At 41.2% G+C, this 18,657-nt stretch overlaps 1 protein-coding gene across 5 annotated transcripts in view; it reads left to right on the top strand.

Annotated features, from left to right (window-relative positions):
* Positions 1 to 16,730, top strand: part of fyco1b (FYVE and coiled-coil domain autophagy adaptor 1b) — a 35,331-nt gene extending 18,601 nt beyond the window's left edge. For 4 of the 5 annotated variants that reach the window (XM_030751581.1, XM_030751582.1, XM_030751583.1 and 1 more), the window contains 10 exons: positions 210 to 302; positions 1,108 to 1,226; positions 1,635 to 1,802; positions 3,270 to 3,410; positions 7,942 to 8,150; positions 8,299 to 8,440; positions 10,888 to 10,992; positions 11,582 to 11,792; positions 14,389 to 14,498; positions 14,587 to 16,730. In XM_030751581.1, coding sequence (XP_030607441.1) covers positions 210 to 302; positions 1,108 to 1,226; positions 1,635 to 1,802; positions 3,270 to 3,410; positions 7,942 to 8,150; positions 8,299 to 8,440; positions 10,888 to 10,992; positions 11,582 to 11,792; positions 14,389 to 14,498; positions 14,587 to 14,662 — 1,374 coding nt within the window. In that variant the 3' untranslated portion in view covers positions 14,663 to 16,730. The remainder of the gene's footprint in view (positions 1 to 209; positions 303 to 1,107; positions 1,227 to 1,634; positions 1,803 to 3,269; positions 3,411 to 7,941; positions 8,151 to 8,298; positions 8,441 to 10,887; positions 10,993 to 11,581; positions 11,793 to 14,388; positions 14,499 to 14,586) is intronic. The other variant, XM_030751584.1, reaches the window with a different exon arrangement.
* Positions 16,731 to 18,657: the final 1,927 nt, after the last annotated feature.

Below are 18,657 nucleotides of genomic sequence, written 5' to 3'. Positions count from 1 at the left end.
AAGCAATATAAACAAATCAGGAAGGATCTTTCTGTCACTACAAAAGTAGTTGAAAATAACCTGAATGTATATGAAGATTCACACTATCTAGGCTACTAGAGTGCAACTAATTTAAATATGTTCTCTGCTTGAGTACCCGGCTTGATTGTTTTCAAGTTCTGATATCAGAACTTTAATGATGAATTTCTGATTATTTTTTGTCCATCTAGAACACAATTCTGGAGTTACGGGATGTTAAATTGCAGCTCCAGACTAAGAACGAGAAAGTAGTCACCCTGGAGAACCGTGTCAAGCAGCTAGAGGTAAGAGGATAACCTGCTGTTACAAAAGTTTGGTACGTTATTGTGAACATGAAGTTCAAGCCCCAAACTACGCACATACATACACAGGCTGCTGTTAAAGAGAATTTCTATTATGTAATAAGACCCAAAGTGTGGTTTTTGACAATAAAAAGTTATTGTTCTGAGTGGACAAATCCAAGTCCAGATCTCAGTGCAGTTGCAGATTTGTGGCTAATGATCCTCATGTAACATGACGGAGTTTGATAAGTTTTCCAAAGAATAATTTAAGCGTAATGCTAAAGCGTTAGACTGACCTGGTGAAGACTAGTAGACCTGTGAATATTAAGACTGTAAAGAAAACATTGAATGTTGCCTTATTTAAAGTATTTTGTATTTTATATTTCTAATTATTTTAGACAACTTTGCTGAGATGGCGCTTTTTTCAAGTTTATTTTGAAGGCTCTATTGCTGTTAGTCAAAAAAACATCTGAAACTTACTTCGGTTTAAGGTTGCAAGAAGGTTTTAAGCTGTGGTCAACAAACTGACGTAGTCTTGTAGTAAAGTGGTTTTAGATGTGGAAATGGAACTTCTTTGTTGTCTAATGCTGACCACACTGCAGATATCACTGGCGAATGTTGCCGTGACAAAATGCATGTGCAGTTTGTGCAGCTCTGTCTGCATTTTCATGTCTGGGGTTGATAAATGAGAACACAAATTGCAGTTCCATTCTGTATATTGCCAATTGAAGTAATCATAATGTTATGTTCACAGGCATAATTCACAAAGAGCCAGAAATAATCTTGTGCTTTGCTGTGCTGATTGCAGGCTGAAAATCAGAGATATTACCAACAGATTGAGGAGAAAAACATCCAGATGGCCGAGTCTGAAAATCTTATCCACCAGAAAGAAGACGAGATAATCCATCTGAAAGGGAATTTATCAAGGTGAGATACTGTATATTCATAATCACACATTCTGGTCCAAATTAAAGCTCTGTGATGAAACTTTTTAATCTTTTCTGTTTAGAGTTGTAGCCCAGAAACAACCAAATACATTGAGATTCTCCATGTTGACGGTATAGGGTAGGTTCTCTCTGGGGACTCTAGCTTTGTCACACAGTCTAAAGACACGCTTGTTAGGTTAATTGGCGATACTAATTTGGCCGTAGGTGTGAGTGTGAGCGTGAATGCTTGTATGTCTCTGTTAGCCTTGATGTGGACTGGTGGCCTGTCCATGGTGTACCCTGCCTCTTGCCCAGTGACAGCTGTGATAGGCTCTGGATGGATGGATGGATGCTCGCTCCATGTTTTTTGGGGGTTTTTTTGTTCAGCCTGTGTATGTACTATATGCAGATCTGAGGAGGCGCTAGCAGCTGCTCAGCGGGCCTGTCAGGACATGGCTGAAAATCTACAAAGAGTCACACAGGACAGGCAAAGCTTTGATCTGAAAATGGCTGCTGAACTAGATGATCTTTACCGTACCAAAATCAATTTGGAGGAAAGGCTCGTGGAACTCATCAGGTATAAACATCTTTTCTTTTTCCACAGGTTTTCTCATATGGAGCCCCATTTTTGCCACTTTCTAAATTAATTATTTTCTGCAAGGTGGGGATGTTACCAGAACCCGGCAAGGTGACAACAATACCCCATCAGCCTTTTTAGGCTGGGCTGATGGGGTATTGTTGTCACCTTGCCGGGCGGGGGGAGGCCAACTTTCAACTTTGTGAATGTTATAACGCGATACCTCCATAACAATGTCACCTAGGATTTTCAGTTTGATACCTTTACCTTTAATTTTATTTAAAAAGGGACCATGTACAATATTAACATACCATTGATGCATCTACTAAAATATCGGAGGAGTTCGAATCTTGACAACCTCAAGGTCAAGGTCAGAGGTCAAGTTTTTCTGAAAATCTTGTGAACACAATAAATTGATAATAATGTGACCTAGGATTTTCAAATTGATACCATAGATACATCTACTGAAAATATCAGACAAGTTAGTTCTTTCCATAAGTGACATTATTATTCTGAGTGGTTTATGTTTGATTTTAGCATTTCTCATTCCTGGTTCTTATTTAACCATTTACTTTTGAATTAATATAGTGAATAAAGTCATAAAGTCTCATATGAACCCCACTGAGCTCTACCGAAACCTGGTAATTATGTGGTCTAGAACTTGTACTTCCAGGGGATTTGTGCAAGATTCTGCTGCCAGGAGGCTGAGGGGTAGCACTGGCAGCCAACAATATTTTTTTTTAGTACCATAGATACCATGAGCAGCATATGTACTGAGGCTGCAGTTGTTCCAGGAACTGATCATAGCAACATACGCCTACAAATGTTCTTGTCTATACTTACATATTGAAGAAAAAGAAGGCTCCCCACAAGCACAGCAAAAACTGCACTTGGCAACTTGTGCTGCTCTGTTCCAACTCATTGATAAGAAAGGCAGCGTCGAATATGGAAGTACTTTGCATTTCAGGCAGATGACCAAAGGGTAACAAATGATTCACAAAAGGCAGTATACAAACAGTGCTTTTGTACTTGTCAGACTAAGGGAGGAAATACTTAAAGTTTAGTGAAACGCCCAAAAGACTGGCATTTAGAGCCATTCAAGTAATTCAAGTTGAGTGAGTTTCAGTTCAAATTAACAACATCCAAAGTGTTATCTTTTGTTTCCTATGTTATCTTGAGACAGCTGGTATTGCTGTTGGGAAGTCAGTTATGTTCCATAGGCTAAAGTGTTTGCAGTGGCTAACATTATATAAATGCTTAAGCTCATGTAACTAATGCTGTACCTCGCAGTAATGGTAGTAGCTACTCTGGAACCATCCCATTTCAGTCTGTGTCAGAAATATGTCATGTCTAATTGGGTGTCAGGTAATTCTACTGGTACTGGTACAAACTATTTCTGGTGTCATGTCATCTATACTGTAAGAGAGCATTTTGGAAAACATACAAATAAGCTTGTGCTTGTTGCAGGGAGAAGGATGCCCTTTGGCAGAAGTCAGATGCTCTGGAGTTTGAGCAGAAGCTGCGGGATGAGGAGACGGAGAGGGATGTCAACTACTGTCTGGGGTGTCACACTCAGTTCAGCTGGTGGTTTCGTAGGTACAGCTGCAGGTGAGATGGTCCTCTGGATTAGAAGAAAAATCCAACCACCAACCAATAAAAGTACACTCAGTTCTGCTACTTGTAAGCTGTTTGGGTGATGACATTTTCTCAAACACTGTCACTGCTTCCTAAGACTCTGTTATCATTCGCTGCCCTGTTTACGCTATGGTTGTGAGATAATTAATTTTCTTCACACATTCCTCACTTGGTTTACATTATGCATTGCAAAGTACTTCTACAAAACTTAGTTCTGCAAAAGACTGTCACTTATTCAAGACATGCAAGCATGTTTCAGACGTGTGAATACGTGACTGTTGCCAGAATTGCTAAAGTGACCTGAGAGAAGTGCAGCCAAAGTCAAAGAAACTGTGCTACAGAACTCCACTGAATTTTTATTTTAACGATGTCTCATTTCTAATTAAGATCTGTAAGCCACCAGTCAAATATACTCTGCACTACCACTGAATGGTATCCCTCATAACTACATAACCTCTCAATTCAGCAAATGTATCTGAATAAGAAAATGTCTGTGATGGGATTCAATCATTTTATGATGTTTCCCACTGTATTGCATAAAGAATCTCTCGGTGTAATGCCACTATATCTTTAAAGGCAGCCTGATATCTGTCTACCGGAAAGCCTTGCGCTTTCCGGCAAGGCTACAGGTGGAGGAGTCTGCTTCTACATAAACAGTGGCTGGTGTACGGATGTGACAGAGATTTCTAAGCACTGCTCTCCCTCACTGGAATATCTTTTCATTCACTGTAAACCGTTCTACTCTCCGCGGGAGTTCGCTTCATTCATACTGGCTGCTGTTTACATCCCGCCGGACGCGGACGTGCACGAGGCCCAGTGCGCGCTCACAGAGCAGATTCTGTGCATGGAGCGGACATACCCGGACTCTCTTATCATCGTACTTGGGGACTTTAATAAAGCCAGCCTGAGACAGGAACTTCCCAAATATAAACAATATATCACATGTCCGACCAGAGAGGAGAAGACACTAGACCACTGCTACAGCACGATAAGCGGGGCTTATCACGCAGTGCCCCGCGCTGCACTCGGCCTCTCTGACCACGACATGATCCACCTGATCCCCGCGTACAGACAGAGGCTGAAGCTCTCAAAACCTGTGGTGAGGACAACAAAGCAGTGGACCCGTGAGGCTGTGGAGGAGCTCCGCACATGCTTCGAAACTACAGACTGGGACTCAATGAGGGCTGCCTGTGACAGTCTGGATGACTACACGGACACTGTAACCTCGTATATCCACTTCTGCGAGGACAGCATTGTGCCATCACGCACCAGGGTGTGTTATAACAGTGACAAACCCTGGTTTACTCCCAAACTGAAGCAGCTGTGGATAGAGAAGAGGGAGGCTTTTAAAAGTGGGGACAAAGACTGCTACAAAGAGGCCAAGTACAGGTTTAGCAAGGAAGTGGCCACTGCTAGATCACATCACTCTGAGAATATACAGCAGCAGATCTCAGAGAACGACGCGGCCTCTGTATGGAAAGGTTTTAGGCAGATTACCAACTACAAGCCTAAAACCCCCCACTCCACAGACGACCTACAAACTGCAAATAGACTGAACGAGTTCTATTGTCGTTTTGATGATCAGTTCAGCAGCCTTCACACCTCCACCAGTCCCAACTACAATACAGCCAACACAAATATTCACCCCCCAACCTCCCCCACTCCCCACACCTCAGAGAAGCCCACATCATCAAGGACTCCCACCCCAGAGTCCCCCTCCTCCCCCACCCCCACAGTCTTTTGTATTCAGGAGGACCAGGTGCTAAAGCAGTTCAGGAGTGTCAAAGCTCGCAAAGCTCCAGGTCCAGATGGTGTCTCACCTGCCACACTGAGACACTGTGCTAACGAGCTTGCCCCATTGTTCACGAACATCTTCAACTCCTCACTGGAGGCTTGCCACGTGCCTGTCTGCTTTAAAACCGCTACCATTGTTCCTGTCCCCAAGAAGCCAAGGATCACTGGATTAAATGACTACAGACCTGTGGCACTGACTTCTGTGGTCATGAAGTCATTTGAGCGTCTGGTGCTGTCCCACCTCAAGTCCCTCACAGCCCCCCTTCTGGACCCCCTGCAGTTTGCCTACAGAGCCAACAGGTCTGTGGACGACGCCATCAACCTGACTCTGCACTTCATCCTACAGCATCTGGACTCCCAGGGAACCTACGCCAGGATCCTGTTTGTGGACTTCAGCTCTGCCTTCAACACCATCATCCCTGATCTCCTCCAAGAAAAGCTGTCCCAGATGAACGTGCCTGATCCCATCTGCAGGTGGATCACTGACTTCCTGACGAACAGGAAGCAGCACGTGAGGCTGGGGAAGAATGTCTCGGACTCCCGGACCATCAGCACTGGCACTCCTCAGGGCTGTGTCCTCTCTCCTCTGCTCTTCTCCCTGTATACCAACTGCTGCACCTCTGACCACCAGTCTGTCAAGCTTATTAAGTTTGCAGACGACATGACTCTCATCGGACTCATCTCAGACGGGGACGAGTCGGCCTACAGGATGGAGGTCAAACGTCTGGCGTCCTGGTGCAGCCACAATAACCTGGTACTGAACGCCCAGAAGACAGTGGAGATTATAGTGGACTTTAGGAAGCACACAGCCCCTCTACCCTCCATCATCCTGACTGACACCCCCATCACCACAGTGGACTCTTCTCGCTTCCTGGGAACTACCATCACCCAGGACCTCAAGTGGGAGCCCACCATCACCTCTGTCATCAAAAAGGCCCAGCAGAGGATGTACTTCCTGCGGCAGTTGAAGAAATTCAACTTGCCAGCAAGGACCATGGTGCAGTTCTATACTGCCATCATTGAGTCCATCCTCACCTCCTCCATCACTGTGTGGTACGCTGGAGCCCCCACTAGGGACAAACAGAGACTACAGCGCGTTGTGCACTCTGCTGAGAAGGTGATTGGCTGTAACCTCCCATCTCTCCAGGACCTGTACACCTCCAGGACACTGGGGCGTGCAGGTCGGATCACAGCCGACCACTCTCACCCTGGGCACAGACTTTTTGACCCTCTCCCCTCAGGCAGGAGGCTACGGTCCATACGGACCAGAACCTCCCGCCATAAGAACAGTTTCTTCCCCTCTGCTGTTGGACTCATGAACAATTACCCTAAGACTGTTACTACCACCCTCCACAAACGCTGATGACCCTATGTCTATGCACCTGTCTGACTGCACTGATGTACATATTAGTGGAATATAGTCTACATTCTTCTATCTTTTAATTAGTCTCTGCACTGTATATTTTGTAATTTTGTAATATTGTGCTATAGTTATAGCTCTAATATCTCTGTATATTTGCAATTTGTATACTTGTATATTGTCTTATAGTTTTTATACTTATTTGTTTTTTTCTGTAAGCACGAAGTACCGCAGCAATTTCCTAATGCTGTGAACCTGTTCACCCATATGGCAATAAAAACCTTCTGATTCTGATTCTGATTCTCTGATACATCGCTTTTCATTTAAAATCTAATCAGACAATTCAGTCTGTGAAACATCTACACCCACCGGCTACTTCAATGTTTACACCTTGCTGGGCACCAGGTTGGACCGCCTTTTGCCTTCAGAGTTGCCTTTATTCTTTATGGCATAGATTCAAGAAGGTGCTGGAAACATTCCTCATAGATTTTGGGCCAAATAGAGATGATAGTATCCCACAGTTGCTTATGTAGGCTTAGTTCTTAGCTGATAGGAGTAGTACCCAGTACAGTGTTATGCTGCTACAGTCCATCTGCTTCAACATTCAATGTGTTGTACGTTCAGCGATGCTCTTCTGCATATTTTGGTTGTAAGAAGTGATTATTTGACTTACTGTTGCCTTCCTATGAGCTTGAAGCAGTCTGACTATTCACCTCTGAGCTCTGGCAGCAACAAGGCATTTTTGTCCAGAGAACTGGATTTTCTGTTCTCTGTAAACCTAGAGATGATTGTGTGAGAAAATCGCAGATCAGCAGTTCTGAAGTGTATGTTTGAAATGTTGCAACACCATTTACTCAGTAACAGTATGGTGGTGAAAACAGCTGAGAATCAAACAATTAGGAAAATAGTGTAATCTGATCCAACTCAGTGGATCATTTAATTGTTTTTATACATTTGGATTCACTTTGAATGCATCAAAAAGTGGATGTATTTTGGGAAAATGTTTTAAGAACCAAAACTGACAAAAAGCCGCAAGTAAGGACCTTCTATTGTTAGAAATGTTTTTATGTAGGGTTTTAGATCAGACTGTTGACTACCCAAAGTTCAAGGCTGAAAACTAAAGACTGCTCACTTCTTGTAAAATGTCAGACGTCACACAAGTTACATTTTAAAACTTCTGTTTCTTAAACACACTTTTGCCTTTGATAGTTTCATTTATTTTTTGTGCATGTGTATGTTTCACGTAAAAGGAACCAACACTCACAGATCAGTTCGCTTTAATGAACTACATTTCACAGTAATAGGCCAGTTGCACTAACACGCTCGGCCTATTTTTCTGTCTCTTGCTAGACTGTGTGGACGCCCCTTCTGCTACTACTGCTGCAGCAACACAGTGAGCACCCAGCAGGGTGGCAACAAAGAGCGCTGCTGTAAGGACTGTTACAACCAGCACAGTGCGGTAGTTGAGCGCCACCCACAGGAAGAAGTGATTCACAGCACACCGGGGACACCATTCAGGCGCTTGCTGCAGGCTGGCCTGGCTGTGAGCGGTGTTTCAGGTGATCTCTCTCACACACACACATGTAAAAAAAAATTAATGGAGTAATGTGTCAAAGGCAAAGATATTTGCTTTATATTATCACACACACTGCAGTAAGAGTTGAGAATAAAGTTCAATGGTGAATATGCAGCTAATTTATGTTCCAGGAGCAGGTGAAGGTGACAAGCTGGACGATGGTGTTTTTGACATTATCACAGAAGAGGAAGTGTGTGGGGTCTACGATGGCGAATCCCCATCTTTTGTCACCGGTTGCTCTCCTGGGCATGGGCAGCAGGGGGCAGCACAGCTGTAAGTATCTCACATTTCAGTCACTGACGGATTATCAAACACTGCACGGCAGATAAATAACAGTCACCAAAACAGATTTTCTATTTTCACATTTCCTTTGTAACACGCCTCCTCTGAAACAATCTACTTAGTCTGTTCCCGTTTAATCTCAAATTGGAAATTTTGTAGCAGAATGAGAGCGTGACTGGTAAAATGATGAATAAAAATTCACTTACTCCTGAACATAATTACATTTTTATATTTAACATATTTGCCTTGCCCAAATAAAATGTCATGGATATATTTGAACTTCTTTAGCAGTGGTTACTTTGCTGTATGAAATCAAAAAATTTATAATTGGGATGTCTTATTTATTTTTGATGATTTTAATAGTCTGATTTTATAAATCAGACATTCATACCAGTGTGTGTTTTTTCCCTCATTTTCAGTCTATTCCTTGTACCTGACCATTTTCAAAGGAATTTTTTGTTAGTTTGTATTTAAAGCCACTTAACACTGACCTGTGACTCATTCAAGCACGAGAAAAGTCATCCTACTCAAAGAACAAATAGTGATATACACATAACAACCTGACAAAAAAAACAATTTTAAATTGGATCTTTAGGCACTTTGTTACTAGCAGCCTGCTGCAAAAACATTTGCTCCCATTTCTTTAGTTGAATCTATGAAAAAGGTAACACAGTTTGTCAGACATAAAATAGTATTTTTGCACCAACGAGAAGAGCTATTTGCAGATGTGTGCAGTGTCTCCTTAAAAAAAATTTGAGGAAACTGGACATGTGGAGAACAAAAGAAGAAGTAGCAGAACTTAAAAAAACACAATCCACATCAGATAAACAGTATCTGAAAGTCATACCCTTAAGAAACAGGAAATGGTCTCAGTGGAAGGGTGGCTGTAAGGAAGGGAAACTGGGAGAAAAGGCTGAGGTATGCCAGATTACACAAAACTGGACTGAAAATTAGTGGCAACAGGTCTTATGAAGTGAGGAATACAAATTTGACATTTTTATTTAAATATATGTTAACATGTATGGAGGAGGATGTGAGAAAGTGTCTGCTGCCATCTGTAAAACACAGTGGAAGCTCTGTCATGGTTTGGGGCTGCATTTCAGCCAGTGGTGTCGGGGATCTTGTCAAAATTGATGGAAAAGCAGAAAAGTGCCATCAGATTTTGATCCACCGTGCAATCCATCATGCAATACCATAAAGAAAGTGTCTTTATGCAACAGCTTTATCTTCCTGCGTGCTTGTGATCCCAAACACACTCCCAGTGCACACCACACAATGGAACATTGTCATGGATTGGCAACCACAGAGCCTAGACCTCAACATTATTGAAGCAGTGTGGGATCATCTTGAGAACAGAACAAAAGGCAGCCAACATCCAAAGAATTTTGAATGTCCTTCATGATGCCTGGAGAACTATTCCTGAATACCTTAAAGAAATGACAAGAAAGCTGCCTGAGAGAGTTCGGGCTGTGCTGAAGAATAAAGGTGGTCATACCAAATATTCACTTTAAAGCTTGTTGACAAACTCTATTTTTGTCCTGAGTAGCTACTGTATTTCCATGTATGTTTGCACATGTTTCAACCAATCACTGCGCATTTTTCTGGCAAAATACACAGCTGAAAAAATTAAAGGAACCCTTTTTAATCAGAGTATAGCATCAGGTCAGTTAAACTTCTGGGATATTGAGCTGGTCAGATCTGGTCTTGCTGGTCCACAAATTGATATGTGAGTGTCTGTTTTTTTCCCTGGTTTTGCATTTGGCTAGGGTCACTGTCATAACTGGTCACATGAGGCAATACCTGGACCCTACAGAGGCTGCACAGGTAGTCCAACTCCTTCAGGATGGCTCATCAATACGTGCCATTGCCAGAAGGTTTGCCGTGTCTCCCAGCACAATCTCATTCCAGGATTCCAGGAGACAGGCAGTTACTCTAGGAGAGCTGGACAGGGCTGTAGAAGTTCCTTAACCCATCAGTAGGACTGGTATCTGCTCCTTTGTGCAGGAACAGGATGCCAGAGCCCTAAAAAATGACCTCCAGCCTGACACTGGTATGAATGTCTCTGACCAAACAATCAGAAACAGACTTAATGAGGATGGCCTGAGGGCCTGATGTCCTGTGGTGAGAGTATGCAGGCAGTTCCTGAAGGATGAAAGAATTGATACCATTGACTGTCCGCCATGCTCGCCTGACCTAAATCCAATAGAACACCTCTGGGACATTATATTTCAGTCTCTTTTTTTCCTATTGAGATTGGATGTATTTTCAAAGTGTTCCTTAAACTTTTTTGAGCAGCGTATGAAATAAGGGGTGGCTCAAGAGTTTTGCACACTATTGTATATGTATTCACTCCAGTGTATTTGTAGTTTAAAAAAATGGTTGAATGAATGAGCAGTAAATTATGTGTTAATATAAAACATCACTGTCATTCTGATTAGAAACAACAGTGCCAGTGCAGGAGACCTCACATCAGAAGATACTGAGGACCTCAGTGCTGCAGTACAGGATGCAGAGATCTGCCTGCTGAAGTCTGGAGAACTGACGTGAGTTTCTGTGAAAATTACACTTGAAAGGCAGTAAGGTGTAAAGTTTTGGTTTACAGGGTCAAATGGTTAGGTTTCTAATGTTCAGAGGAAGTTTTGTATTTTTTGTGATGAAAGTGTTGCACTAAATCACTAAATGGGAACTGAAAAATGAAGCAAATCTGGATTGGGGGTTACCAACTTCCCTAAATATTACACAGTACATACATGTTGCAGATCACCTGTTTCACTTCTGGTGTTGCCTGAAGACAGTTTGTTCAGTAAATCTAGAAGCCCGGAGGCCTACTGGCAGCAGCCATCTGCCTCACTGAAGTGCAACAAGCTAAATGGTTGCACCAAAATATCATTATGAGGCTAGCAGCTCAAAGTTACTTGCTAGCTGCAAGTGAGTAGCTTGTTATCAGTTAATCTGACAGCTGGATCAATGATGGTTTGGCCTTCAGGGTGTCAGAACTTTCTGATTTCCAAGGTAACCTCTTCAAGTGCCTATTTAATTAGAAAAAGAAAATTAGCAAAATCTGGGTTCAATAAATACGTGGAGTGCTGCTGTTTTATCGTGAAATGTTTTGTTTTGTTTCATATGCTGCAGGCTCTCTGTGCACTTCACAGTGGATGACATCTCAGCGTTTGGTGACAGCTCCCGAGAGCTCTTCATCAAATCGAGCTGTTACAGCACCATCCCCATCACCATGAGCAGTCCTGGCCCCACTGTGTCCTGGACCTTCACCTCTGAACCAAAGAGCATCTCCTTCAGTGTGGTCTACAGGGAGACCACAGAGACTCCACTGGAGCAAGCCAAGGTAAGACCCCATCTTGTCTGTAAACATTGGTGAAGAATACATCCTCACAGAGATGCATTTCCACAGTAACTGATTGCATTTGGATCCAGTTACAAGTAAAATGCCTGGATTTATTAAACTGTACAGCCATCTGCAAAGAAACTAACTGGTGAGTGAACACTAACATGATCTTATTAATAGTAATAAACTGAAAATACCATGGGAAAACAATATGAAAGATTAGGACGAACCTACACAGAACAATCTCCCTACTCTCCAGCTCCTTTCTGCATCACACTACTTTACAGAGTTTTGGTTCATTCCTTATCTTTCAGGCTGAATTTTTTTTTAGCACTGAGTCAGTCTCAGTGGTCTTGGTGTCTGACAGACACATTTTACCAGCTGGAGAACGCAGTGGAGCGTTCAGCAGCTAAATAGCCAGACGTTCCCCTCAGGAGTGGATAGTGACCAAAAGGAGCTACTGCCATGACTACCACCACACAAGCATGACTCCAAATGAATAATAATGGATGTGTTAATAACCAGCTCCTAACATACATGCTATATGAGAACCCATCTGCTAATCTGCTAACTTAGAATATGCAGGACTTCCGGTGTATCCAGCAGATATCCGGGCCGAGATTCGCAGTCGATACTACAAATGTAGATTAATTTTAAAAACAAAATCACTGTCAGACGGTAGCTGATTTTTTCCAATGCTTCGGAGCAAATGCCATCCCCTTTTTGCTCTCCATATGGATCGTTAACCTGCATGCATCCAAGGCCTGCTCAAACCTCATTGGTTAGTGTTTCCCACTTATATTCTTCTTGGGTTTGTGCACACAGGTATATGCACACATGCATTTTTGCATGTGCTCTTATCAAATATTACTGATCAAATAAACTTTGGACAAAAAGTAAGGAAATTTGTGTTTGGTCCATAATTTTGTTGTTGTAACAATGCTTCTCGGCAGTAAATCTCTGATATCATGTGAAAGCCTGTTTATTTGGTGCCACATTTGTAAGGAAAATGCATTTGTAAGTTGAGCAGAGTCGAGTATGTGGGTTGCGCCCATGAAAAACTTGACAAATCTTCTCTGCCAATGCCAAACAGCTTATTCTGTTATTGACTCTTGTTTTGAGTTTCTGGTACCCCAGGTGCTGGCAGTCAGGCTTGTCATCATTGGAAGCAATTTCCAGTGATGACATAAACAGGCTTTCCAATGGTGTGAGATTTATTGCTGAGACGCATTGTTAAAGCAAAGAAATAATCGACCAAAAACAAATGTCTTTATTTTTGTGATAAGTTTATTTGCTACTTGTTGATAAATACTGTATCTCTCTCTATATATATATATATATATATATATATATATATATATATATATATATATATATATATATATATATATATATATATATATATATATATATGATGCTGAGAACTTCCACAATTACAGTGCAGCCAGAGAGCCAGTTGGTGGGGAAGCCAGAAGTGAGAAGAGGTGGGGCAAACTAGTTACCAGGGACTGAACTTTAAATATAACAGCAAGAGAACTATCCACTTGTTAAATGACTGGTGTCAGAGGAGTCTACATCATTCTTCAGCTGCTCCCACCACAGCAGATCATCTGCCTCCATCTCACCTTATCCCTAGCATCCTCAAACCCTTTGCATGTCCTCCTCTACTACGTCTATGAACCTTTGAGGCCTTCCTCTTTTCCTCCTGCCAGCTCCATCTTCAAAATCCTTTGTCCAATATATCCTCTGTCCCTCCTCTGCACATGTCCAAACCATCTCAGCCTTCTCTTACTTTGTCTCCAGACTGCTCAGTCTGAGCCGTCCCTCTGATGTACTCGTTTATAAAGAGGGATGCAAAACCTAAAAATGCTAAAATGAGTTGGAAATGTACTTAAGCAGTCTTTAATGTACCTGGGTGGGTTGCCAAATAAATTGTGTGTGGGAAACAGTAGTAATTGGAAATCTAGTCCCTTGCCTGCAGATTGTACATCTGTAGACACTGTTTATAGAGATTAACCTTAATAATACTGTAAACTTTATTTTATTTAATCTAACCCCAAGTGATGAATAAAAAAAAGTGTCAGTTCATTTCATCAAAGTTGATAAAACTCAGACTGTGACAGGTTTCCAGTATTTCAGCTTTTGCCTAAATATTTATCAACAATACATCAAGTTAGGGGGATGAGTGGTCTTCCTCAGCCTGCTGATGGTGTGGGGCTGTATTCTGTGACCCCTGATGTAATATGCAGTGTGCATACGCAAGAAACTAAATTATTCAGTTTATATTTCCTCAGTGATAAAGTAGAGCTAATATTTTATTCCACTGTGGTACTTATGTAGCCGTAGCAGAGCCACCCACTGTGCAAATTCCCTGGCAGCAAAAATAAAGATGAGTCAGGACAGGGTTAATAAAGGTAACCGAGCGGTGGTGAAAGTCCGACAGCTTTTCTGCACATTTGTCAGGGTTTAAATTCAGCAAGCATTCAGAGTTGGTAAAATACTGCCACCTGTTGCCATCTTGGGGGTTGTTTAGACTTTTACCTAATGTATGCAGAAGAAATTCTTCACCAGGATTTCTGTCCTTTGCTCTGTGCAGGTTTTGATCCCCCTAACCCGCTGTAACTCCCACAAGGAGACAATGCAGGGAGAACTGAAAGTCAGAAATCCCGGAGAATACACACTTATCTTTGACAACTCCTTCTCCAGGTCAGTCATCCTGTGCTCTAAAAAACAGTTTAAAATAAGACAAGACAAAACAAAAAGTAAAGGCTTCTCTGTCTGTCTTGTTTACCAGGTTCATCTCAAAGAAAGTGCTGTATCATCTGAGTCTAGACAAGCCCGTGGTCTACGATGGAACTGACCTCCTCTGAGCGTGACAGGAGAGACACGAGCATGTGTAAAACTGACTTTTGAGACTGTCAAGGCTGTCAAATCTCATAGGTATCATTTTAAGGCAAATGGGTCAGAGTGTTCTGATGCTGAGCAGCCTCAGTGGAAAGGCTGTGGCATTAAAAAACGTCTTAACTGCTTTCTACTCCTTCGTAACGTAAAATGAAAGAAAACAATGTTACACTACTGTATGTCAGCATGCACTACCTTTTATGAAAGCTAGTTTAAATATAGCATGAGGGATAGCCAAACGGTTGCATATCTGAATGTGACCAACTTGTGAGTGCACATATGTGCTTGTGTGTCTGCACATACACATGCAGCTTCTCTAGTGCAGAAGTAAGAAGTGAGTTATTTGACTTTTCCTTTCAAAATTAAGACTGACATGCACTGACAAGTATATTTTGCTCCAGGAGTCGCTCATGCGGTTAAAATTTTCGTGCACAGAATGAGAAATTTTATGTTTTGATATCCAAAATTTTCATAGTCAAATTAATTGCCTAAAAGAAGGAGTTGAGAAAGTATTTATATACTGAAAAAACAGGCAGGACTGTCTGATTTTGAGTAAATTGGTGGCCTAAATACATCAGATAAGCATACTTTATAACAAAAATAATATATAGTAATTGTTATAGTTCATTGTTCCCAGCAAACCTCTGACTGCTGGCAAGCATGTGGTTGAGACATGATCAAACGCTTGTTGTTAAAGCGTTGTGGAGATCATGTCTGTTTGCAAACTGAGAAAAATCCAATCACTTGATTTATTAACGGTAAATTTTGTTTTAAAACTTTGAAGAATTTAACTTTGAGTCTTAACTGACGTTTTAGTGAATATTAATGCTACAGTAGAATGAGCCCAGCAGTATGTCCTGTTCATGCTCCTTTCGCACATTTTTCTTATTGTTGCCTTTTTCATCTGTCAGGAATTAGATGAACTGGTTCTGTTGCAATCATGACGAAGCTTAACGGGAAGAAACAAGACCACAGACAGAACCCAGAAAGCATTTGGTTTTATTTATCTTGAGTAAACACGCTTTATTTCAGTGTTTTGTCTCTGATGGTCGCAGCTGAAGACAGAGCGGAATGCGGCTGCTTGGTTTCTATGCATCCAAACACTAAGAGTGTGTCCAGGCTTTCCAGCTTCATCATGTACATATCAAAATTTAGGTTTTTCTTCAGTTGAACCATGACTCCTGATGATTTTACATTACATTTAGCAAAAAAAAAAAAAAAATGGGACTGATTCTCATGAAAAATATAAAGCTGTTACTGTGTTTGTTTATCAGAAAAAATATCTTTAGAATCATTTTGTTGGTGTTTTTATTTTCATGCTGTTGCTTTGTAATGTTCTGAATAAGGTAATTGGAGTGTTTTGTTATGAGAAATTTGTACAACCTGCAGGTTGTCAAACAGAAAACATAAGCCTCAGCCTTCATCATGCAAGTCCAAAAATTCTATCAGTTTAATACTTGAATTTTTCTCATGACTCTTAAAAGGATTTAAATGTGGAAAATAATCCAATTTTCCAAACAGTAATCCAGCATCTTATCATTTAACAGTACTGACTTAGAAACACCGGATCACTGCTTTGCTTCTCCAGAGAGTTTAAAAAATGTCTTCCTTCATTTTAAACCCATTTTCTAATTTGGGTTGTGAAGAAAACTGACAGGAGGAAAGCAAATAAGGAAAAATTGATTTTTATACATACATGATTAAGAGTGACACGTTGCCAAATATATTGTCTATTTTACAATTCTTAAATGGAAGTTTCTATTTAAAGACACTGCGACATGACTGCTGTGCAATGCACTTTGTGAAAGGGCTTTTTATTGATCTGTATCCCATGAGCCTTTGTGCCAGGTGATGAATGTTTCTTGTTTTTTTTTTTCCTCCTCCATATGTTGGCTGTCTGTGATTGTAGATGTTTACAGCTGGATTTGTCAGAGGGAATCTGCCGACATGTCTTATGAGAACTAAAATATTTATACTACATATTTATACTAGAAATGATTATGGTTAATAAATAAGGATTGTGTGATGAATCTGTGATTGCTGGTCATTTTAATCTGAAACATATCACAGTGTGATGTATTTGATGGTCACTTCTCACTGTGGATGTCACTCTGCTCAAGACAGAAGTGTCTCAGCGACTACCCAAAGAACTGCATTACATATTCATGCATGCATGATTCGCAGAAGATGAATTCAGCTGACTTTGCTGAATGTTTTGAGGTTCACAGTTGTGTTTTCTTCAAAGCGCAACCTCAGGAGCTTGAAAAATGAAGCCAATGAAGAAGCAGCAAAAGCTACAGCTCCAAAAGCAGGTCAGCTCCCATATACTAATGTTAAAACGCCTAACTGAAGCATTAAAAAGCATGTTTACAGAAAATATTTTTGGCATATATGGTTTCCCCCTTCGCGGCAGTTCCATGCAGGGTGATTTTTGCCTGTAATCTCAGAGAAACACAGTAAGTTTGATGTGCTTCGTGCAGCGCTGTACTAAGACTTTGCTACACCTTGACTCCCCAGACCACAGCTTGGCCTTACCTGGTTTCAGGACTTCTAGGGTGGACAGGGACTTTACCCTCAGCAGTAAGAAGAAATGTGGAGGATTACACTATTTATAATTAAAGGGTAGTTTGACAGTCTGGGACATTATTGTAATTTGGACCATACAAATTTGACCAGGTTTTTGGATTTTTTTTTTTTTTTTTTTTTATTTTCTCAATGTAACTCATCCATCAGGATACTGCCGTTAGGGGCGTGATCACTTTGTGTGTGCAGACGGCAGCAATTTGAGATAGTACTACAAGCTAGCTAGCTGAAAGCAGCACTTAAATCATTCATTCATATAAGGTAAGATCTGATTCCAAGAAGACAACATGGCAGCAGGCAGAATGCTAACAGTGAAGTCTAAAACCAGTGGGTAACCTCAGATTTTGTATGGCCATATTCTATACTGTCTTTGTTTTGTTTTAATATTTCCAATAACCATTGGATGTATTCCCAAGAAGTTTGTTTTAAACCAATCAGGCAAACTCATATTTAGTGAGCCATTTAACAGAACAGTTTGATCTCACGTGGGCTGGAATATACACACTCCGTAATGTATCCCATTTCTTTAATTGGAGAGATGTACATTCAGAAAGTGGTTACAGTTAATTAAACAGATGATTAACTGCCTGTTGTGTCTAAAAAATAAGCACAACTTGAGAATATATATACGTTTTCCACATCCAGTCAATCTGCCAACCAGATTGACTGAATCTGGTTCGGTTAATCTGAACCAGATTCAGTTTAGCCGATTCAGATTGACTGAATCTGAATCTATACATTTCATGTATATTTGAAATGTATAGATCACAGTATCTAGTAAAAGCACAAAATATTCTTATCGGTCTGGAAAGAAACAAAAGCAGCATTTCACTTTTTTATGATCCAAATTTAAATGAACATCTTTTAATTAGTAAAATTTGAATATTTTTTTCACTTCTGTTGTCACGCTTTGCAAATCCATCCTTTGGGTTGGACTGGACTCTGTGGTGTGTATACATTTGCCAACCCCCTTACATTACATCAAGCGCCCAAAATTTCACATTCTGATGATCCTTAACTGCATTTTTTCATTTCGGCATGCCAAACTGACCTGTGTTAGTAATCTGTTATTAACTTTATGCTCAGTGCACCAAGATTGCGGTCTTGCTGTCTGTTACTCTGTCCCATATCCTTAACATCACTACTTCTTTCAGCTGCTCCCTTTAGCCACAGCAGATCATCTGCCTTCATCTCCCCCTGTGCCTAGCATCCTTCTCTGTCGCACCAACCCTCTGCATGTCCTCCTTCACTGCATCTATGAATCTCCTCTATGGTCACCTCTTCCTTCATTCACCAGCACCCTGTTGGCCGACAGCAGCGGAGGAAGTCAATGTTAACCTGAGCCCCAACCGACCGGGTATGGAAATCTCATTCTTGATGA

Source organism: Archocentrus centrarchus, chromosome 17, assembly GCF_007364275.1.
Source record: "Archocentrus centrarchus isolate MPI-CPG fArcCen1 chromosome 17, fArcCen1, whole genome shotgun sequence".
In the NCBI taxonomy this organism is placed as follows: Eukaryota; Metazoa; Chordata; class Actinopteri; order Cichliformes; family Cichlidae; genus Archocentrus; species Archocentrus centrarchus.
The sequence above is the reverse complement of the archived record's forward strand: the minus strand, read 5'-3'. Positions and strand labels throughout refer to the sequence as shown.